The sequence below is a fragment of the Poromitra crassiceps genome (assembly GCF_964638095.1).
Source record: "Poromitra crassiceps genome assembly, chromosome: 29".
Taxonomy (NCBI): Eukaryota; Metazoa; Chordata; class Actinopteri; order Beryciformes; family Melamphaidae; genus Poromitra; species Poromitra crassiceps.
The window spans coordinates 5,098,870-5,123,692 of record NC_139641.1 but is presented as its reverse complement, the minus strand read 5'-3'; the positions used below and the strand labels follow the sequence as shown (position 1 = coordinate 5,123,692).

Below are 24,823 nucleotides of genomic sequence, written 5' to 3'. Positions count from 1 at the left end.
GACTGAGTTAAATATACGTTAAATCGGCAGTGGATTTACATGAATTTACAGTCAGAGTTAGATAAGAGTTTACATTGAATGTACATGAAATTTACAGGCTAAGTTAAATAGGCATTAATGTGCAGGGAATTTACATCAATTTACCAGTCCCAGTTAGACAGGCATTAAATTAGATACAGTATGAGTTCCAGTTTTATGGGGGGGGAGTTCAGTTGAGTTTAGGAGGAGGTAGTGAGTTTGTGTGTGTGTGTGTGGGGGGGGGGGGGGGGGGTTGTTGGTGAGGCCCTTGGCGGAAGGGGTTTCCGGGCCTTGTTGGTGCGGCTGATGGCGGTTGGGAAGAAGCTGGTCTTGTGGCGGGTGGTTCTGGTCTTGGCCGACCTCAGTCTCTTGCCGTGGGGGAGTGTCTTAAAGAGTTTGTGGCCAGGGTGGGAGGGGTCGGCCATGATCTTGCGAGACCGCTTCAGTGTCCTGGCTGCATGCAGGTCCTGGAGGGATGGCAGGTTGCACTAAAGCATGGCTGCTGGGCTTCGGCGCCACACCGGGCGCAATCAATTTTAGAGCCCTCCCCCAAAAGGAAGGAAGAACTACATTTTTAGAGACTCCGGGCTTACCGGACTTTCGGCGACTTACGAAAACCACAGATTGGCTTTGCCCAGCGCCACGGCGGCCGCTGGATAGAATGCTCGTTCAGCCAACCGCTTACTTAACATACGCAGAACTGAAGCTTGAGGTAGGCTCAAGCTGAGCTGACGCTTAGACTGGTCACACAAGAAGCCTTCTCTTTTCCTCAGCGGCTCGCTCGGCACGCCTTGAATCCAGGGCCGCTGGAAGTCACTTTAAGCAGGGGGTGCTGGGAGGAAGGGAGTCTCGGTGGGGCCCGCAAAAAATTTGGCGTTTTTTTTTTTTACATTTTTTTGCCATATTTAGAGGAATATCTCATTTTACATTAACATTATGATACTGTTGTGATAATTATTCAGTATTTTCTCCTTTTCTCACTCATTCAGAGCAAAGAGGGAGATATATAGCATGATGATAATGCTCTATATCTCCCTATTTGCTCTGAATACACCAGTTAACATGACACAGAGTTAACATAATAGAAATATTATCAGCAAACTTAATGACTAGACTAATTATTCTGATCTGAATGGCATATATCAAGACACATTGACTCCTCTCTTTGCTGTATAGTGGGAGGTGCATTTTTGAGTAGGCTATTAACCCATTGATACCTGATGCAGCATTTGTGTGTGTATCCCTTTAAGACCGCGAACCTCGTCACACGGTTCGCGGTCTTAAAGGGATACACACACAAATGAGGGATATACACGCAAATGCTGCATCAGGTATCAATGGGTTAAAATAACATGTCAAGTTCACATTTCTTTATTGCCAGATTAAACAATTCGTATTGGTTGTTGGTTGGTTCAACACAACATGTGCGTGCATGCGCGCTTCTTCTTCTTCTCTAGCCTACAAGCATGTAACTTCCTTGATTGTTATTGTTGATAATTCTATTTAAATAGGCTACATTTTCAGTATATCAATAATGCAATCATTTCCCGAAACATTCTTAAAAAAGAAAGGAACATAGTGCACTGCTAAATATTTTTAATTACATTTGTAAAAAAAAAAAAAAAAAAAAAAAAATATAGGGGGTGCTGCAGCACCCCTACTTCCCGCGGCCCTGCTTGAATCCGCCCACAACTCCTATTGACTTCACGCCTGGCAGCTTCACGCGTCATGCTTGGAAAATAGGACTGAATCCTGAACGATCGCTTGGGCAAGGCAAGAGCACGCCTTGAGCGTGACACGCGCGCGCAGCTGTTGTGAACGGCCTCGCCCGTTTAAATGAAACTTGTGGGTTCAGCGTAGGTTGAGCTTGGGTTGAGCGTACGGTGTGAACGGCAACTCAAACCGGTGGGAAAAAACGCAAAAAGCTAAATAGTGCTTGTAGTACCAAGATAGGGCACCAGGTCTTCCAGACTCATTTCTGCTGGGGACTCAATTTGTGTGTGTTTTCCAGGCAGGGGCGGTCGGAGGTGGAGGAGGAGGAGTTTCTGGAGGAGGAGGAGTTTCTGGAGGAGGAGGAGTTTCTGGAGGAGGAGGAGTTTCTGGAGGAGGAGTTTGCGGATGGCGTGCAGGAGGAGTTTCTGGAGGAGGAGTTTGCGGATGGCGTGCAGGAGGAGTTCCTGGAGCAGAGAGGCCGGCAGACTCAGAACAGCAAGCAGAGTCAGACGCAGAGCGTCATCCACACTTTGACCAGAGGAGATGGAGAGATGTTCCCCCCTCGACCCAACCTGAACGGTAATATATCATTTAGACCAGTGGTTCTCTCCGCTGGTCTAGCCTCACAACCCACATTTTCCCCATCCATTAGGCAAACAACGTCAAAGAACAGAGACAGACAGGGACATTAACATTGCACAACTCCACAGTAGAGAGAACCTGATTCTGCATGAATTACTCAAGCTCTATTGCACAAATTGAATAGCTCACAAACATTCCTGAGATTTAGGAAAATAAAATAGAATACTATCCACATAAAATAGTGAACCCCTCAAAATCGTTACAGCTGCTGGCATAGTTCCAGTTAGTGCTGTAGTGTACATGACATACACATACACAGTCAATGTTACCCCATTAACTCATTGAGTGCCAGCCACTTTTGGAGAACGGACGCTCCCAGTGCCAGAGTTTCAGAGCGTTTTCAGTGATTTCTCGAGGCCCACAGAATATTGTGTGATATTACTATGATAACAAAGCGAAAAATGAGCTGCTTAGAGTTTAAAGGTAAATAAATTTAATAAGAAGTAATTTGTACCTGCGTACTTCACAGTTAACAAACAGTGTACATCTTCACAAAGGTGATACGGGCTTGCCAGGGTTAGCTCTAGCCAGGCAAACCATTGTTAGCAATAACAGTTTGACACATTTCGCGGTATTTTGCGCATACATACAAACACTGTAGCAACATGTCCACACAGATATAAGTTAGACAGTACTGTGTAAAACTGATTTAATGAGACACAAAAAGACTGAAATGCTGATAAACAGTATTTACTACGATTTTAACTACTGTACTGTTGAAGCGTGGAGCAGCCATCTTGGATTTTTGAGGTCGAAAATCCGAGGACAGGTGACGTCACAGGGGGGAGTCCATGACCTTTCAACTGTGAAATCTCCAGCTCCCAGTTTAAATGGAAAGCAGCATAAACTCTGGGACACTCGACCGAGGTTTCCGGTGTAGAGTGGACATCTCATATGCGCTTATCTGTTCATAGAGATTAGCCAAAGTGTCGTCTGGATCTAAAACACAGACAATAAAAGGCGGAAGTCTTGTCGTGCGTTCCTTTATCGCAAAATAACTGGGACGTGGAGGCTAAATGACGTCACATCCGTTTTGTTAGCGTTCCATTTGCAGAAAACTTGAGCTGGGACGTTCCTCCATCTATGCCACACGCACCAAACGCAAGATGCAGAAGGTGATCGCCGACCCCTCCCACCCTGCTAGCTCTCTCTTTAAACTCATGCCCTCAGGTAGGAGGCTTCAGTCTCTGAGGTGCAGGACCTCCCGTCTCAGGAACAGCACTTATCCTGAGGCGGTTCGCCTCCTGAACTCTGACCCTCTTTGCATTCGCACCTTAAATCGCACCTTAAATCCGTAGGCTTGAATTGAACTTGAACTTGAATTGCACTTTATAGGCAGCTCGATACTGCTTTTGTAAACAAATGCTGCTTGTAAAACTGTGCACTTTATTTATCTATTTCAGCCTCTCTCATATTTTATGTAGTGTTTTTTTTCCACTTTTTTATTCTCTTTGTGTTTGAATCTGTGATTTGTTATGTTTGTTTTTACGTCTGTTCTTTAGAGCTGCACTGAAACAAATTCCAATCAACTCTGTTGACATGGCAATAAAGTATTGAATCTTGAATCTTGAATCTTCACTTTGGTCAGATCCAGTCGCTAGCCAGGCTAGCCATTGTTAGCAATAACAGTTGATAACATGGCATTTCGCTGCATTTTGTGCATACAAACACTGCAGCCTCATGTCCACACAGATAGAAGTTAGGCAGTGCTGTGTGTGCAGCTGATTTAATGAGACACAAACGAAACAGACGTGCTAAACAACATTACTACGATTATAACTATAGTGTTGTTGCGCGGAGCAGCCATCTTGGATTTTTGAGGTCGGGGCTGCTGAGGCTCCTACGAGTTTGGAATGGGAACTACCCGCTCTGGTGACGTCACCGTCCCAGCTCATGAACTTTGAACCGTAAAATGACCAGTTCCCAGTTATAAAGGAATGCACGATATGCGCGGATGTCCGCTCTACAGTGGAACCCCCAAAATATCAGCCGTCTGTCCCAGGGTCTTATTATATTATATTATATTATATTATATTATATTATAGATTATATATATTATATTATATTATAGATTATATTACAGACTCTGGGTGCCCAGATTGAGGCATGAGCAGAAGAGTCTTATGGACCTGCATGTGTTCTCCTGCGGCAGAGGCTCTCATAACGTCTTCATGTCATGGATTCAAATGAAACCACAGATCTCGTGCCAAAGTCATGCAATCTTCCAGGTTCGGGAATTCCCACCAATGGATTTAATCCGCCATTCTTTTTTCCAGACATTTCGTAAAATGCGTATAAAAAGAGTTTTACTGTACTTGGTCAAACCAAGCAATTCGGCTATATTTAGAATCAGGAGACCATATAATATAACATTTCACTCAGACAATACAACGTTTTTATACTTTTCCCTTCTAAATATAGCTGAATTGGAGGATCAAGAGATATAACATTTTACTTGGACCCCCCAAAAAAACTGCAGAAAAAAAACATTTGGTTTTTAATCTGCATTTTTTGTGTGTGTGTGTGCTCCGAGTGAAATGTTATATGGTCTCTCGTGATTCTAAATATAGCTGAATCGTTTGGTTGCAAGTAACACTATTTTTATAAACATTTAAGAAATGTCTATGGGAAAATAAATGGAGGATACGATCCCTTGATTCGTATGCCTAACCTGGAAGTGGGTGTGACTTTGGCTCTCTATAGCATGGGCCAAGGAAGAACCCACATAACATATTCACAGACAAGACCGAGGTCCTTATTGTTGCCCCGGACAGTATTGTTCCTAAGGTTGCGCAATGTATGGGGTCTCTTTCATCTTCAGTGCGAACCAATCTCAGGAACCTTGGAGTTGTTTTTGACCAAAACATGTGCTTAGACAAACATATTAACACGTTCACTGCCGTGGACGAGATATCTCGTCAAGCAGAAACCAACGGTTGACTGCCGTGGACGAGATATCTCGTCCAAAAAATTTTTTTTTTTTTTTTGACGGTGGGACGTCGATCAACCCCTTTTACATCTCCTATTAAAATATGGGAGGTATTGAATGTGTATAATCTATTTTACCGACCCACTAAGTGGCGACAGTGCTCTCCAGACGAGAGAAAGCCAAGAAAAAACAGCCGCGTGAGGAAGCCATTCTCATGAAAATGGATTGGCGAAAACGCTTTCGCTTTCGCGCAGGGAGCTGGCGGTGGGGGATTGCAAATTTGCATAATAGATTATGGGTGCAACACACTTTGAAACACGCAGCATAAATAAGACCAGAATCGCAAACGCTTCATCAAAGCTCTCAACCGAAACCCCAAGAAACGAGCAAGCCCATCCAGACTCGCCCGACGAGGGGCAGCCAGGCAGCACAGACAGCAACTCGCTTGTCACACACCCGCTGCAGCCACGGAGGGAAGAGGAGAACACACACGGAGGGAGGAGTTTGAAGGAGAGGGGGGTTTCCTGCTGTTATGGAGGAAATTACTGTTCAAAACTATTGTTTAGATGTCTGACGTCTTACTGATGCCAAAAATAAATGGTTAAAGTGACTGTTCTATCGAATTTCACAAAAAGCCATTTATCTCAGCTTAAATTTTCAGACGCTGAAACCATGCTGTATTCAACTGCTAATGCGTACATAACTACTAACTCTACAAACTAACTCTTTTAGACAGAGAAAGCACACATTCTATTAGTTCTTTTGAGATATTTTGTGTTCACAAAATACTAGCAGAAAATAATCCTCGGCTCTTGAAAGATGAGCCAGAATCCTCAAAAAAAAACTTGGCAGAAGCTACCTACAGTAAAAAAAAAAATGGTGGCAGTGAATGTGTTAAGAACGTGAGCCGGACTTCATTTTTTCATCTTAGAAATATTTCTAAACTCCGTTCTATTGTCTCTCAAGCTGAGCTAGAAATGATTATACATGCCTTTGTATCTTCTCGTTTGGACTACTGCAATGCTCTTTTCACATGCCTTAGCAAAGCATCTTTGGACCGACTACAAGTGGTCCAAAATGCTGCTGCGAGGCTGTTGACCAAGTCCACTAAGAGATGCCATATTACCCCATTTTAGCTCACTTACACTGGCTGCCCATCAAATTTAGGATCCAGTTTAAAGTTCTTATTTTCACTTTTAGAGCCCTGCATGGTCAAGCACCTGCCTACATCTGTGATCTGTTACATCCCTACTCCACCAGCAGGCCACTTAGGTCTTCGGACCAGGGCCTACTAGCTGTTCCTCGCTCGAGGCTTAAAACTAAAGGTGACAGATCTTTTCAGTCTGTTGCTCCCAATCTGTGGAACGCCCTTCCACTAGCCTTAAGATGTGCTGCCTCCATCGACATTTTTAAAAAGCAGCTAAAGACGCATCTTTTCAGTTTGGCTTTTACTTAGCCTCTTGTTTTTCACTGTTTATTACTTGTGTTGCATGTGATTCATTCATTTCTGTAATGTTGTTTGATAAATTGCTGATTCATTGTTTTAACTGTATTTGATGATGTGAACTGTGAAGCACTTTGTGACCTTGCTCTGTGAAAGGTGCTATATAAATAAATTTGACTTACTTACTTACTTACTTACAGGGCGGCCATGTTGGAATGACGTCACCAGCCGGGTGGGAAGCCAGAGAACCATGTCTGAACATTGCAGTGGACCAAAAGTTTGAGTTCTGTCACACCAATTTTGTTTGATCACATCGATAACATCGATCACATTACAGTAGGTAACCTGTAACATCACGTTAGCATTATACTCACCAAATCTTGCTTCAAACATCCCACATTTTTCACCGGTCGCCGGCATGTGTGTGTCTGCATGTGTTGGCCTGGCCTGGGTCCCGGCCTGAAAGATGGTCCCAGTCCGCCACTGGATACATCCGGCGCTGTGGAGCAGTTGAACCTGAAATGACACAGCCGAAGACGGCTGTGTTTGCGAGCTTTAACTTTGGCACTGGCATGTGAATAAGGATTTGGCATTGGAAACGACACAATATTTGGGAATACCATGGCACCCAAATCTTGGATAACTGCTCCACAGCGCCGGATGTATCGGTTTGGTGCTCAGTGGTTCAAGGGTGTACTGCAGTTTACAATTTCCTTGAATATCGTGGATATAAAACTCGATCCAGTTGCTGTAGCCCTTTTTTAAAATCCTGTACACATTCATCTGCCCATTTATCGATGTGATCAAATGAAATTGGTGTGACAGAACTCAAACCTTTGGTCTACTGCTCCATGTTCAGACATGAGCCGTTTTCCCACATGCGTACCGGAAAATGACCTGTAAGTCAATATCGGACATTTCCCGGAATTTCCCTTCAAACCTGGGCGCTCCCATGTGGGAATATAGCAGCGAAATTGCCTGTATGTTGGGGGGCGGGGCGGCACTGCAGAGCGGGTGGGGAGTGACGTGTTGGCAAAACTCCGATGGTGAAATAAGTTTGCTTGTCACACAATAAATCACACTCGTTTGACTTAAGAGGGCATGGGGAGAGGGGGAAATCAGCACGCCCACACATGAAGCTGACATACCGCTCTTATTATCACAAGATAATTTCGCCAGTTTGCTTTAATGTGCGCGAATGATTAGATTATGCCTGCTGGAACATTAACACATTGAGTGCCAAGGACGTCTGTGGACGTCCTAAAATCATAATTCATATTATTCCATAATTCTGCTGTTTAAGGTCGTACCCAGCCAGTGAGCATGAATCCCTTCAAGGGATCACACGGCGCCACCTTAAAAATCTACACGGGAGCTGCGCCACCCACCTCAGATCCTTTACTTTGTGCAGGAGAAAGCGGAGAAAGCCGTGATCAAAGACGAGACACCGATGCATGCTGCAGCCAGAGCCATATAGATTGCTCTGTCTGCAGCTGACAGTTGGCTGCGATCCGCGCCCACAACTGAGCTCCTCCGCCTCTGTCTATCCGCCTGCACATAGTCTCTCCACACGACCACCCGCCAGAAAGGCAGCACCCGAAGCCGAACGGCCAAACCCCCTCCCGCAGTCCCGTTTGCCACTTCCTCGTCGCGCTGGGATCCGCCCGGGGCAAAAACGGAGGCTGCGAAAATGACTGACAGAAAGACTGTGTGCGTGTGGGGAGGAGTCTGCAGCTCAGGGGTGGAGAGGGGGGGAGAGGGGGGTGGGGCACGCAGGCTGCACAGAACTACACCATGTCACCACATCAGAAAATACAAGCCAGAGTCAGCGAATGTGCCCGAAATTAGAGTGCAAAAAGTATTCATAAAAGTGACTTTATCTTGAAAAGTAAAAAAAGACAGCAGAAAACCCTTGAAAGTGCTCTTCTTTCAGAGGCTGTCATTTCATAATAGAACTGTCTAGAAACAAAATTTCTTCTTTGAAAGAAGCAGGAGTGTCCAATGTTTCATTAGAGTCCAGCCCTGTCCATATAGCCCTAATAGAAAAAATTCTATAGCTGTTTTCAACTGAATGGAAGTGAATCTGGCACAGGCTCCAGACAATTTTACTGAAGCGCTGTGGCACTCAATGTGTTAAGCAACGTGTGTACACCTCGCCCATTAGAGAAGGACCGGTGTCGCGGAAAATGACTGGACCCGTTTCATACTTGTGTCCCCTTAAGAGCATACCGCTCTTCTGACTGGCTCGAAACTGGTGAAATGTCCGCGATGACGGGGTCGCGCTTATACCGGAAAACAACTTTCACACATGAAGGCATTAGACCACGTTCCGGTCATTTAGCGGTACAAAGCGCATGTGGGAAAACGGCTATGGAGACATGGTTATCAATGGGTTTACATGAGAGCCTCTCTGGCTTCCCACCCAGCTGGTGACCTCATTCCAAGATGGCCGCGCTGTGAATAGGGTCTATTAAATTTAGGAGCAGATCCGATCTGGGGTGGGTCAAGGGAGGGAGGCGGGGTTAGAAAATGTGCCGTAGCTAGGGATCAGAAGGTTGTAGAGAGTCGGGATTCGATGGGAGGGTATCTGGGAAGTGGGAGGGGGCGTGGTTAGATGAAATGGGCCATAGCTAAGGATAGGAAGGCCCTTGACGGAGGTCTGCGATCTCCGAGTGCACTTTAAACACTGGCTAGAGTTACCGTCTTGGGACTGAAAGAGACAGATCGGTGCGTCCCTCCTCCGGACTCCTCTAGAGGGCGCTGTGAGAGCCGCTGCCGTGGGAGGATCTAGTGTGTCTCTTCCTGTTGTAAATGTGTGTTGTTGTGCTTTCAGCCCAATGTCAGCTGGAGGCCGATACTGGGAGGCCGTGTGCAGACTATGTCCAGCGCTGGTTCTTTGACAGAGCCATCCATGCATGCTTGCCCCTCTGGTATGGCGGCTGCGGCGGTAACGCCAACCGATTTAACACGGAAAACGAATGTTTCCGGACTTGTGGCTCCCATAGTAAGTCCTTCCTGCACACAGACCGAGTACAGAAACCCACGCAGGCCTGATGTGAAGCTAGTCCAATTTCTGGTCTTTAAGGCATCACAACAAAGTGAAAAGGTTGAACGTAGTGGTATTTTTTACTGAAGATTTGAATTGAGATTGGATTTAAAAAGCAAATGGCACACAGCCTATACTGCAACATGAAAATTATTTTATCTGTCAAATATTTGATTGTGTTTTCATTCAGCACAGAAATATATTGAGGTTTCATTTTAGGACCATATCAAATTTCAATCATCTAACCCAGCTTTGGTATCAAAAATTAATATGTTTACATGCAGATGCAGCGATCTTCAACTGGCCTCTGGGCTAGCTGGCTGCCAGCCAAGATCCTTGGCAGATTATAAAACAGAAAACTCATATACTTAAAGGGATAGTTTGTATTTTTTTGAATGTGGGGTTCTATGAGGTACTTGCCGACAGTCAGTTAAAATGCAGCCTGGCGCGGTCGTAGTGTGCAGAAATGGAGACCGTCCCATCAGGCAATTAGAGCTGTCTGCTGTGTGAACAGTAAAAAACAACAGAAAAAAATACATAAAATGCTTCCATACTGCTCACCTGTACCATAAGCCCTAAGTTGACTTGAAAAGACGTCATTGACACCCTGTTTTTAGCTGAAATCTGCACTTTAGCCAGGTGCTGCAAGAAGTGGTGCTCCACAACAGCTCCAGCTGGACCTGGCTGCAGTGCAGATTTAAGCTAAGAACAGGGTGTAAAAAAATGATATCTTTTCATGTCAACTTGGCATCTCAGGGCTTGTGGAGACTTGGACTGTGACCACGCTGGCTGCATTCCACTGCATGTAGTACATCGACTGTTGGCAAATACCTCCTACAACCCCACATCAAAAAATCCGAACTATCCCTTTAAACTTGCTGCCAGTGCCACTGCACTAATAAAAATGAAGGAGATACTCTGACTACTGAAACATGTAATGCCTTCATCTGATTGTCTTAATTGGAGTAAGGTCCTAATCAGATTAATGTAATCTGGTTAACACAGATTTCTGCAGTCTTTCCATGTATTGGGGATGTAAACTCTTCAGTCAAATGTCTTTTTCCTTTCCCCAAACTCTAAATTATCAGAGTATTGAGGTACATGTAAACTCACTGTCCAGCGTTATCGAGGCCTGTCCAGTAACAATAATAACATATAATAACAATACTAATAGTAATACTAATAATGGTACTAATACTACTACTTATAATAATAATAATAATCATAATCATAATAATAGTGGTAGTAGTAGTAGTAGTATTTCTATAACATCAATCATACATAGACTGCAACTGAAATTGCTTTACATAAAATAGATTGATATTAAAACAATAAATGGGTGGAAACCATTACATTCAAATGTCTGTATGCTCCTAGAGAGTTATTAATTTGAGTTAGTGTGGACCAGTGATGTCACTGGTCCACACTTTAACACTCAATAACTGTCAAATTAAATGACAGACTTCAAAACAGTTTACAGTTTTCTGATATACTACTGATGTTCTAATGATACAAAGCTGGTTGAAAATGGGCAGAGTGTTCCTTTAATTTGTAAATGATGAGGTCTAGGAAGTGTTATGCTGAATTCTGCATCCCCACCATATTCTGGGCTGTTTAACTTGACATAGAGAATTTCATACACTAGTGGAATAGAGACACTGCAAAACGCGTCATCATTCAGAAGCCACGCCCAAGACGGGGGAAAATACAAGGAAGCACTGCCTGACGACTGCAGCTAGCAAAACAAACCGCGGCTAACCGGGGGCGAACGGAGGAACTCTCATCAGATATAAATAGTTTTGCGGGGTTTTACAGGGATTTGGACAGTTTTCTTTTTAGATAATGTCAAAAAATGAACTCAGTTGGCCTGGAGCAGTGTCCCTTTTCATTGCCCAAACAAGGCTGGATAAACGATCCCACACAGTGACCTGAAGTGAAATACTATGACATGAGCTTTTAGGCATGTTTAAATTAATCAAAATAACGCTGGTGTAACGTCAGACAAATGGCATCAGATGCGCTGGCGTTCTCCTATGTCACGTAGTTGCACACAAATATCATATATATGGAAGATGAACACTCCAACTTACTTCCTTGACAACTAGATCCAAATTTTTCTTCTCGCCAATTCTCAATGGCTTCCTTGTTTTGCTCGGGAGTACAAAAAAACTTTAATTGGCGATTTTTTACATTTGTTGTGTGCGCAGCCCCACCACACAACAGCTTTTAGCTATGTTTCATTCAAGGAAAATGACGCTGGTGAATGGGAGTGAACAGAGAGAGCCTTCCCCGTGATGGGCGTGGCCTATTTCATGCAGTGTCTCTATAGCTGTCCCTGTGTGACTGGCCATTTAGTCCGGCCTCGCTCGCAGAGTTGGCATGCGGCCTCTCCTCTCATATCCACTTCACTGATTCAATCTCTGTACACCTGTGTGCTTCTCTCCACTCTGGAGCTCTCCATGGTGCTAAACATTTCTTGAGTCCGTTAGGTCACCTGCAGGGGTGCTTTTTACATTTCCTGAAATATCGAGCGCGATCGCACGTAAATTGGCATAGCTGTGGCTGAACACAATTCTGCTCACTCGCACGTCACTCACAGACAGACACTACACATGCTTATTATAGGATTATTAAAGGATCTAGCGCTCACCTGGTCTGAAAAAAAGGGGCAGGCAAATCCCAGCAGGCACAAGATCTGTTCTCCTGAATAATGCATTCCTGCAGATCATTTCTCATCACTGATGAACACGCACAAAGAAGATCGTATCATTTTTAAACTGTACGTTGCCGTAGAAATTACAATGTCCTCCCGCGAGATGGGGGGTGCAGAATCCGTCATAACACCGGCACAAGTGAAGCACTGTGTGTGTGTGTGTGTGTGTGTGTGTGTGTGTGTCGTGTGTGTGTGTGTGTGTGTCCTGCTGCTAACTGTGTTGTGTTTGACAGAGCCCACCTCTTTGCTGAAGACTGAGAAGACGGCCGTCCTCACTAAGGGTAAGAACCGCTTCTCGCTCTGGATGGAGTCCCCAGGGTCCTATGTTCCCCCATATTTATATGGCAGATAAAGGGGACATGACAAAGCCTCCTATGTTTTTTTTTTTTTTTGTACCTTTATTTATACAGGGGGAGTCTCACTGAGAGCAATGCTCTCTTTTTCAGGAGTGCCCTGTTCACATTCACACACACATTCATACCTGGAAGCTGACCAGTACAACCACAGTCTGATCTGCTGGCCACTGACCAGCTCCACTGGAGCGGTTAGGGTCAAGGGCCAGCAGATCAGACTGTGCTCTCCTAGGGTCCTATGTTCCCCAGTTCAATATTCTGTTAACACGTTCACTGCCGTGGACGAGATATCTCGTCAAAAAAAATCCAACGGTTGACTGCCGTCGACGAGATATCTCGTCAAAAAAAAAAAAAAAATGTTTTTGACGGTGGGACGTTGATCAAAGCCCCCTACATCTCCTATATAAATATGGGAGCCACCGAACGTGTACAACCCATTCCACCGACCCACTAAGTGGCGACAGTGCTCTCCAGACTATTGAAAGCCGAGCCAAAACTGCAGGAGGAAGCCATTCTCATACTGTAGGCGAAAACGCTTTCGCGCTGGTGCACAACGGTGGCGCACAACGGTGGGGGGTTCCAAAAATAGACTGGGTACAACACACTTTGAAACACGCAGCATAAAGCCCAGAATCGCACAAAGCTTCATCAAAGCTCTCAACCGAAATCCCAAGAAACGAGCAAGCCCCATCCAGACTCACCCGCGGGCCGCCAGGGAGGGATGCAGCACAGAAGACAGGCAGCAGAAACTCGCTTGTGACAGACCCGCTGCAGCCACGGAGGGAGGAGGAGAACACCCACGGAGGGAGGAGTTTGAAGGAGAGGGGGGTGAGGGTGCTGCTATGGAGGAAATTACTGTTCAAAACTATTGTTTAGATGTCTGATGTCTTACTGATGTCAAAAATAAATGGTTAAAGTGACTTCTATCGAATTTCACAAAAAGGCATTTATCTCCGCTTTAATTTTCAGACGCTGAAACCATGCTGTATTCAACTGCTAATGCCTACATAACTACTAACTCTACAAACTAACTGTTTTAGACAGAGAAAGCACACATTCTATTAGTTCTTTTGAGATATTTTGTGTTCACAAAGTCCTAGAAGAAAATAATCCTCGGCTGTTGAAAGATGAGCCAGAATCCTCAAAAAAAACCTTGGCAGAAGCTACCTACAGTAAAAAAAAAAAAAAACTGTTGGCAGTGAATGTGTTAACACACATTAACCCACCTATTGTGTTGGGGTCAAATTTTCAAGTTAAAATATTTCACAAATATTATTTTTTCTTTTTCTTTGGAACAAGGCTTCAAAACAGCAGTATAACCCAACAAAGGAAAGCACATTTCTGGTTGGAAGGAGAAACTGCCTACCTACTGCTACTTGTAACCATTATGAAAGAGTTGGATATCAGCAGTATATATGCAAATGACATGGAATTGAACAATGTTTAACTTCCCTCCATCTTGCCTGGACTGAGAGCTCCCAGTTCATTCACAGAACTTCCTGGTCCAAATGATGTCATAATGATGTCATTTGGACCAGGAGGTTCCGTGAATGAAGGTACAGTAGAGAGAGAAATAATCATAGTGATAGTAATAGTTATAGTGACCGTAATAGTGACATCACAGCAAAACTGCTCAAATGTCATCATGACATCATTTGGTCCAGGAAGTGAATGAATGGGTCCAGGCTCTCGGTCCAGGCAAGATGGAGGGAGGTTAAACATTGTTAATTTGCATATCATTTGCATATATACTACTGATTTAGTAATCATACAAAGCTGGTTGAAAATCAGCAAAGTGGCCCTTTAAAGTCGAGGTGAACCGAAATGGAATGCACTAGCACGAGCGTCGGAGACTGAAAACAAATTGAGAGGCGGACCATATACGTGTCGATGATTTGATTTGACAATTCTGTCGACTGGCTTTGGCATTGGCCAATCATGGCGTGTTCCACCCCCTAATCGAGTGGGATTCAGCGTGTTGTCGTGCTACGCGAGTGGGAGCGGACAATCCGATGCATGGGTGCTGCCCGCCCGCCTGGAATCTCCGAGGTGCGACCCCTGACAACCACGCTCTCAAGCGCGCGCCATTTCCACTATTTCTGTAAATACGATATTCCTGGAATGCGCGTTTTAACGAGCCAGTTATATTTCTTTGCCTTCTTAGATTATAGTTTTTGTTTTTTGTTCATGTTTCATACAATTGGCCAAGTTAGTAGTTAGTTTATGGGATAGGAATTCTGCCAGATGACAGGCACTAGGTGCCATTTTCTACTTCATTTGGAAGAGAAAATTATCCTGAAATGTATTTTGAAGATTTGATTGACAGCTGCATGTCGTGATATGATTGGTTGAAATGGGGTAGAGATTTGATAGTACTAGGTGACGTCAGCAAACTGTAAATTACTGTTATAAATGAAATCTTGAGAAATGAACTTTTGATGTGAAAAAGTGTGAAAAACTAAAGAAATTAGATTTGTGTGATGATTTTTTTTGCATACATTATTAAATAGGTGCACTTGCATACCCAGGTATTTGAACTAAAAGAAAAGAAAAGTCATTTTTGGGTTCAGCTCGACTTCAATAATGAGGTGTGACATTGTGTACAATAAGCATGGATAGTGATGCCTCTCGTCTACCCTGCAGACGCCTGCTCCCTCAGCCAGGACGTGGGCGGCTGTCAGAACTACACCATGGCGTGGTCCTTCGACAGCGACGAGAGCGAGTGCGTTCGCTTCTGGTACGGAGGCTGCGACGGCAACGCCAACCGCTTTGACACCCAGGAGGTCTGCGAGAGCCTCTGTCTGACCAAGAGCCGGTGAGGAGGAGGAGGAGGAGGAGGAGGAGGAGGAGGAGGAGGAGGAGGAGGAGGAGGAGGAGGAGGAGGAGGAGGAGGAGGAGGAGGAGGAGGAGGACGAGGAGGAGGAGGAGGAGGACAGCACCTCCTGAACCCTCTCTGTTCCATCCAGGGGCGCCGCCAGGGATTTTGGGCCCCATGACAGGACATAGAAAGATTTGGGCTGTTTGAAGCTGATTTAGAGGATAATATCGCATTTTAAATTATATTAGGATAACACTGTAGTGTTGTCATTATTCAGTCTTAACCATCAATATTTGCTCCTTTTCTCACTCTCATCCATGTTGAATCATCATACTCTCTCAATGACTAATCTCTCATTAGTCATTAGTAGTAGTTTTCAAACATGTGAAAGTGAAATAATAATAATAATTATTAATATTATTGGCAGTGTTTCTCAAGGTAGGTGGTACTTGCGCCCCCCCCTGCTGGTGGTACTTGATCCCTGGAATCCCAATGTTTAAATAATGAAATAAACCCAACTTTAAAATCAATTGTAAAACATGTTTATCTATCAAAATAATACTACGAATGAAAATAAACGTGATCATTGAAATTGAGGTTTATTTTGTTGTCTTGAGATTTAGAAACAAATATTTGTTTCTGACGGACACTATACCTGTTGCGCATGCACAATTACCTGCCCGCCCCGCATGGTTACACAAGTGGTGAACAAAGACGAGGAGGGATGCTAAAGTGGATCAAAACGGGAGGGAATCGTAAAAGAGCTGTAGTAGAGGAGAGCAGCAATGATGAAGCACAAGGAGGTGAAGACAGCAGTCAACCCAGCACAAGTGCAGCTGCTGCAGGTTGCACATAGGCTGCAGGTTGGAATAAATTTGCCTCCTGCGTGAACTGTGCATAGCTGAATAGACTGTATTTTAACGCGGTCATATGGTGGTACTTGGAGAGCCAACTACTTTCTCAGGTGGTACTTGGTGTAAAAAGGTTGGGAACCACTGGTCTAGACCATCTAGACACCTAGACTTTTCTTTTCTTCTGTTATTTTCTTTTGTATAAGATGTCTTATACTGGTTTCTCATGCAATTTGATCCTTGCTTAGGCACTTTACTACTGTGCACTTTATGTCTGATTGTGCACTTTGTTCCTGCACTTTAATAAGTGAGCTGGATGACTCTGGCCTTTATCCACAGATGTACCTGTCTCATTTTATTGTTTTATTCTTTTATTTTATCTTATTTACTTTTTAAACCTTTTTATTGTCTGTCTTTTTATGCTATTTTATGTTGTCATGACCTGTCATATATGTGTCTATGTTTTAAGCTCTTGCACCCCAATTCCAATGTAGTTTCGACTGCAAATGGTAAATAAACTGACTCTGACTCTGACTCTGATGAGACTGTTGTGATATCATTATTCAGTCTTAATATCATTATGTTCTCCTTTTCTCATTGGCTGTCATTTGTGGGCTGCTTTTCCTTTCATATAATGAAAGGCCCGCGGGCGTCCCTTGTGTGGCCCGCGATGGAATTGCAAAAAAAAAAAAAAAATTTTTTTTTTTTTTTTTAGGGCCCCTTCAGGTTCACGGGCCCCTAGAATCGTCCTAGGTTTCCCCCCCACTACGGCGCCCCTGGTTCCATCCTGGGTTTAGAGACACTTCAGAAGAATCGTCCGGCCTCTAGAGCGGCAGGTTTCAGTTCTGGTCCACCGAGGCCGACAGTTTGATCCAAAAGAAAAATTAGGGATGCACAACGTTGGATTTTGTTTTACAATATCCAATATGCTGATATTTTCCAACTCTTTTGGCCGATTGCTCATATATGCGCGCATTTTTTCAAGTCTCCCCTGTAGTGGAATTAACACATTATTATGCTATTGCCTACTCTTATGGTGATGAACGCTTTTCAAACCCGGGGGCTGTCGGAACCTCGGCGGCACAGAACCGGAAACCGCCGCTCTAAGCAGAACACGTATCAGGAAAACAAGCTGCCTTAGGAAAAACTCTGGACCGCTGAATGTGGCCCCCCGAGCTCACCTAGAGACACGACCAACTCCCAAACGTCAGCTCTGCCTTACTGAGCCACATGGTGCTATTAACCAGGGAGGTACGGGGTGCAGTGGTAAGCACTATCGCCTCACAGCTCGAAGGTTGTGGGTTCGATTCCCACCTGGGACAATGTGAACGCTGAAGGAATGCGTGCCCGTCCGCATGTCCTCGAGTGCCCACCGCCCGGGTGGGGTCGTCAAAAGGGCCTTTCTGTGTGGAGTTTGCATGTTCTCCCCGTGCCTCCCGGGGGTTTCCTTCATGTAGGAACCCCCTTCACAAAAACATGCAATATCCTGGTTGCTAATGTGGTTCCTCCTCTGGGCGTTAAGGGCGCCTGTTCAGAGGGAGGGGAACTGGTTGGAATAGCGTGAACCTCCCACGTGCTATGTCCTACCGGTGAAGCTACCTCTGGCAGGTGAAAAGAAGCGGCTGGCTGACTGCCCATGTTTCGGAGGAAGCATGGAGCCAGTCTCGACTCTCCCCAGATCGGCAGAGGATGGAGCAGCAACCAGGATTGAGAAATCAAGTGAGCACTAATGGGGGATAAAATGGGATAAAAAATCGGGGAAAAAAAATAAAAATAATAAGGTGCTATTAACCAGGAGGCCTCTGGAGCACATCACAGACCATCAAGTCTTTCTTTGGTGCAGATCATCACACGCATCGTGGTGCTACAGTATATTGTTACGAAACCTGAGGGCCAGGGCCCAGTTGCACAAAGCACCTTAGGTTAAGATTGCCCTTAGAGTCCGAGTTAAAGGAACACTCTGCCCATTTTCAACCAGCTTTGTATCATTAGAACATCAGTAGTATATCAGAAAACTGTAAACGGTTTTGAAGTCTGTCATTTAATTTGACAGTTATTGAGTGTTAAAGTGTGGACCAGTGACATCACTGGTCCACACTAACTCAAATGAATAACTCATTAACTCAAATCAACTCTCAATAACTGTCAAACTATTCATCATTCATCTAGTTTAACAGTTATTGAGAGTTGATTTGAGTTAATGAGTTATTAATTTGAGTTAGTGTGGACCAGTGATGTCACTGGTCCACACTTTAACACTCAATAAGTGTCAAATTAAATGACAGACTTCAAAACAGTTTACAGTTTTCTGATATACTACTGATGTTCTAATGATACAAAGCTGGTTGAAAATGGGCCGAGTGTTCCTTTTAAGGTGTCCATAAAATAGAATCGGCTGCACAAAACACCCTTAAATCTTCTCCATAAGGTTAAACATTTTAAGGAAAACATAAGCACAAGATTTAAGGGTGTTTTGTGCAGCCGATTCTATTTTATGGATACCTTAACTCTGACCCTAAGGGAAATCTTAACCTAAGGTGCTTTGTGCAACTGGGCCCAGATGGGTAAGAGTTTGCCCAGACTCAACATTATAAAAGCTTCATACAGTGTACGTACAGAGGCGGAAACAAGAAGAAATCTCCCTGTCAACATTACATTGTGTTCGCGTGAATGAGATTTTTGTTAAATTCCTATGATTAAAGGTTGAGGTTACTATGGTAACAGTGTTACTATGGTTCTTCAAATTATATTTGCCTGTTTTTCCAATTATTTTTATGTTTAATTACAAATAATAATAAATCGAAAAACGCGCTCAACTCAACTAAACAAATAACTGGGTGCTAAATCCACAATGAATGTCAAGATTAAAAGAGAAGAGGATAGCACTCCAAGTTAACTTTTTATTGCCTGCAAACGTTTCGGGCTCTTAACCCTTCATCAGTGCAGTAGCAAGCAAACAAATCAGGTATCACACAGGTGACTATATCATGGCAGCACTGGCTCAGGTGTGGTGATTGTCACCTCATTAACATAATTGATTTGTAATTGCCTACAGTGCAATCTTCACTCCAAACAAGATCTGACAAGAGAATAGATACAAACAATCAATAGATCAAATAGATAAAAAAACCAAAAGAAAACCACACACAGAAAAAGCATCACAGAAAACAGGTAAATACTAGCTCCTCATTCATCCCATTTGGAATGAGGGTACCAAGGGAGTGAATATATTGGCACTCCTTCTGTAAGAGAAGTCTATCTCTATTTCCACCTCTAGATGGCGCCTCCACAACCTCCAAGCCCATATAGTGTAAATCACTGGTGCTGTGATTGTAACTGTTGAAGTGCCTAGCCACTGCTGATTTCTCATCATGATTACGGATGTTACATTTGTGTTCACATATTCTCGTTTTGAGTTCCCTTTTAGTTTTTCCAACATACAGTAAATTGCATGGGCATTTTAGCAGATAAATCACAAACTTAGACCTACATGTAATCCTTCCTTTAACCTTAAACTCCACCCCTGTGACAGGATGGGTGAAAGTGTTGCCCTTCAACATATTGTAACAGTGGACACAGTTGTGGCATGGGAAATTACCGCTAGGGATCCGAGACATGAAATGTATGGGCTTTTTAGGTGGACCTAAATCTGTTTTAACCAAAAAGTTTCTTAAATTACGGTTTCTCTTGTAGAAAAATCTGGGTGGAGTTTCAAAAGCACTGGCAATACCAGGATTGCTGTCTAAAATGTGCCAATATCTATTGACCACTTGTTTAACAGCGCTAGAAATAGGGCTAAAGGTAGACACCATGGCAGGCCCCTGAGTAGAGCTGTCTCTGAAACTAGGTCTTAAAAGATCAGACCGTGGTACCTGGCGTACCCTATGTAAATGTTCATCAAGCAGATTGTCCTTATATCCTCTATTCTTGAAACTGTCTAAAAGCTCTATGGCATGAGACTCGAACGTCTCCTCAGAGTCACAGATCCGCTTGATCCTCAGTAATTGGCTATACGGAAGACTTTTCTTAAGAGCTGGAGAATGGTAACTGTTATAATGCAGGAAAGTATTTGGAGGAGGTTGTGGAGGCGCCATCTAGAGGTGGAAATAGAGATAGACTTCTCTTACAGAAGGAGTGCCAATATATTCACTCCCTTGGTACCCTCATTCCAAATGGGATGAATGAGGAGATAGTATTTACCTGTTTTCTGTGATGCTTTTTCTGTGTGTGGTTTTGTTTTGGTTTTTTGATCTATTTGATCTATTGATTGTTTGTATCCTCTTGTCAGATCTTGTTTGGAGTGAAGATTGCACTGTAGGCAATTACGAATCAATTATGTTAATGAGGTGACAATCACCACACCTGAGCCAGTGCTGCCATGATATAGTCACCTGTGTGATACCTGATTTGTTTGTTTGCTACTGCACTGATGAAGGGTTAAGAGCCCGAAACATTTGCAGGCAATAAAAAGTTAACACATTCACTGCCAGCCGTTTTTTTTTTACTATAGGTAGGTTCTGCCAGAGGGTTTTTTTGAGGATTCTGGCTCATCTTTCAAGACCCGAGGATTCTTTTCTGCTAAGATTTTGTGAACACACAATATCTCAAAAGAACTAATAGAATGTGTGCTTTCTCTGTCTAAAAGAGTTAGTTTGTAGAGTTAGTAGTTATGTAAGCATTAGCAGTTGAATACAGCATGGTTTCAGCGTCTGGAAAATTATTCTGAGATAAACGGCTTTTTGTGAAATTCGATAGAACAGTCACTTTAACCATTCATTTTTGGCATCAGTAAGACGTCAGACATCTAAACAATAGTTTTGAACAGTAATTTCCTCCATAACAGCAGGAAACACCCCTCTGCTTCAAACTCCTCCCTCCGTGTGTGTTCTTCTTGGCTGCAGCGGGCGTGTCACAAGCTCGTTGCTGCTGCTGCTGTAACCTCGCGTCACCAGGCTCACTGCTTCTGCTGCTGCTGCCTGTCTGCTGGCGGCCGCTCGGCAAGTCTGGATATGGGCTCGCTCGTTTCTTGTGATTTCGGTTGAGAGCTTTGATGAAGCTTTTGCGATTCTGGTCTTATTTATGCTGCGTGTTTCAAAGTGTGTTCCACCCGTAATCTATTATGCAAATTTGCAATCCCGCACCGCCAGCAATCAGCGCGAAAACGAAAGCGGTTTCACCAATCCATTTTCATGAGAATGGCTTCCTCAAACTGCTTTTTGCTTGCCTTCCTCTAGTCTGGGAGAGCACTGTCGCCACTTAGTGGGTCCGTGGAATGGGTTGTACACGTTCGCTGGCTTCAATATTTTTATAGGAGACGTGGGGAGCGTTGATCCACGTCCCACCGTCAAATTTTTTTTTTTTTTTTTAAGCCGAGATATCTCGTCATTGGCAGTGAACCGTTGGATTCTGTAAGCCGAGATATCTCGTCAATGGCAGTGAACGTGTTAACTTGGAGTGCTATCCTCTTCTCTTTTAATTACAAATAATGAAATATGGAAGCCCATTTCCAACAGTGTGAAAGAAAAATATCCTGTAAGTGATTAGTATTCTCAAAATACTGAGAAACTCAATATTTTTACAACTCAATATTTTGACTTAGGCTTTCAAAAATAACGACTAATATCTCAAAATATTGAGAAGTTTTCTCATTATTTTGAGAAAGTTTCTCATTATGACTTAGAATTTCGTTGCCCTCACACTGGTTGAAACGAAGCTTCCATAGAAGGAAACACAACCTGTAGCTCTCAATAAGTGCAGCTAAGCAGATTGAGGTCGATGTGAGTAGAGAAATATTCAATGTTTTGCACGTTGTTCTTGGCATTTTTTGCCACATCATATAAGTCAGCTCCTTATCATCACTCACGTCACTGCTGTCCTGGGTGTGTCTGTCTGTCTGTCTGTCTGTGTGCGTGCGTGTGTGTGTGTGTCTGTGTCTGTTGTGAGGGAAAGTAAGTTGTGGTGTCAGGTGTTTGTTCACACTGCAGACCGATCCGTCATGCTCACGAGCCTCCACTCCCCCACACAGCTGGCCCCAGGTGGAGAGGTGTTTACTGGCCCCAGAAGAGAGGCCAGAGCCCACGTTCCTAACACCATATCTCACATATTCCATCTCAAACCAGCGGACGGGAGATGCAACAACAGACCGTTTTCACAGCAGCCACTTTGCGTCTCAAAGGCAGGGTAAACAGGTGTAACCAAAACATTAACAGTGTTGGGCAAGTTACTTTCAAAATGTAATATACTACATATTACTAGTTACTTTAATTTGAAAGTAATAAGTTACTTTACAATATTACTGTCTGTGTAGAGTAACTAGTTACTTATTACACTACTTTTGCATTACTTTTACCAAAACAACAGCAGTAGCAGAATGACATCACCGCCCCGGAACCATCCCGAAAAATAATTTCAACCGCCTTGAAGTCAGTGTAAACAATCCAAAATTCGAAATGTTATTCTTTTCCTTAATTGTCATCCGTAGTGGTTATTTGCATAAAAACAGACAGTTTGATTAGGAAATGATTGTATCTTTTTTCAATATGTGCTTTGATTTAATAAACTCAATTTGTAACTTGAGTTACTTGACAAAGTAACTGGTATAATATTACTGAAATCCTATAAGTAATACGTTATATTACTGAGTTACTGCTAAAAGTAATATATTACATGTAATATGTTACTTTTGTAATTAGTTACCCCCAACACTGAACATTAATGATGGCTTCCAACTTCCATTCCATTTAGGTTTTCCAGTGCCGGGGGCCCTCATGGATTTTTTTTTGGTCTGCAACTGTGTTACCCTGTGCTTTGAGACACAAAACAGCTGCTGTGAAAAGGGTCTATACTAGTCACTTTTTACATCGATGCTGTAGGAAGACGGTTGATGGAGCAGTCTTGCATTGTTTCTGTAACGCACGCATGTGAGCATCTGAACCAAAATATGTTGCTTATCACGTATATATCAACGTTATACACGTCATACAGTAGAGTCTGCTATTGAAATAGCCCTGTGGCCAGTAAGGGTATGGGTGGGTGGGTGGGGGGGGGGGGGGGGGGGGGGGGCGTAAACACTTGCTTTTCACACTGGAGAGCTGAGCTGTGTTCGATCCCCAGTCGTGGTCACAGCCTTTCCAAAGTCTACATTACAAACATGAGTCGCATTTAACGTTTTTTTGTTCAACCAAGTTATTTTATTTGCATTTAACGTTGGAACGCTGGCGAGGTTTTCAAACGAACCGCCGGTTTGTTTAAAATTTCCGTTGAGATTGTAGGTTTGCAGAAACGTAACGTCTTATTCAGGTGACCGGGTTGGTAAGGAAGACTGTTTATGGAGAGGTGGACAGATCATGGATCTGCGAGGCGTAGATCCTGCTTATCTGTGTAGCATCACATTTACTCCACAGAGATAAACAGCAGCTCAACTCAGGGCTGAGCTGAGCCTTAAAAGGCCTGGAACTGCTCTCTGTATCCCCCCCATTCTCTCTCTGTATCTCCCCCCTCTCTGTATCCCCCCCCCCCTCTCTCTCTCTCTCTGTATCCCCCCCTCCTCTCTGTATCCCCCCCCCCCCCCCTTCCTCTCAGGCCAGTTCACCGCCCAGTGAGTGACAATTACTCTCGTTACTGTAATTGAGTAGTCTCTTAGAACAGACGAGTTGGCTTCCGCAATTTTCAAATGCTCTCGCCATACCGTCTGTACGTTAGACCCCCAGAACATGCACAAGGAAGTAGTGAAAAAAACCTTCAGACCGGAAGGAAGTTCGACGGAATCTGACCAATCACGACACGCGTGTCCACGAAAAATATGTTCCCCCCGGAAACTTAAACCGATGCAGGTTGCTAATGCTAGCAGTGCTTTAGAATTACCATGGAAGCTACGCCGACGAAACCGGTGAAATAAGACCCTGATAGACGTAAACGATGTATCCGCGGCTTGGAGGAACCTCGTGCAAGACGTGCACTTATTCCAGAGTTAAACGAAAGTGATGAGGTAAGTTGCTAACGTTACTGAGCTTATCGTTCGTCTTACTAATCAGCGTTAGCTAACGATAGCTACAGCAGTATACAGCTAGTTAGCTAATGTTAAATTCTGATTGGACGAATGAGCGGAAGTCCCGCCTTTCAACTTCCTCTTCCGTTTGGTGCATGATTCTCCCCCACGAAGTACAGACTGTATATAGCTGCATCTGCCGGATGTAGATAAGACAGTCTGTTTTAAGAGACTAGTAATTGAGTAGCTTTTTTTGTGTACTTTTTTGTGTACTTTTTAAAATCTGTCATTTTACTTTAAGTACATTTT

At 43.7% G+C, this 24,823-nt stretch overlaps 1 protein-coding gene across 1 annotated transcript; it reads left to right on the top strand.

The window, feature by feature from the left end:
- Window positions 1-679: 679 nt before the first annotated feature.
- Window positions 680-15,677, top strand: LOC310800007 (inter-alpha-trypsin inhibitor-like; the record flags this gene model as incomplete). Its single annotated transcript, XM_083662607.1, has 5 exons — window positions 680-730; window positions 2,148-2,310; window positions 9,580-9,750; window positions 12,739-12,786; window positions 15,502-15,677. 5 exons carry the CDS (start codon window positions 680-682, stop codon window positions 15,675-15,677), a joined length of 609 nt encoding a protein of 202 aa, XP_083518733.1.
- Between the last annotated feature and the right edge of the window lie 9,146 nt (window positions 15,678-24,823).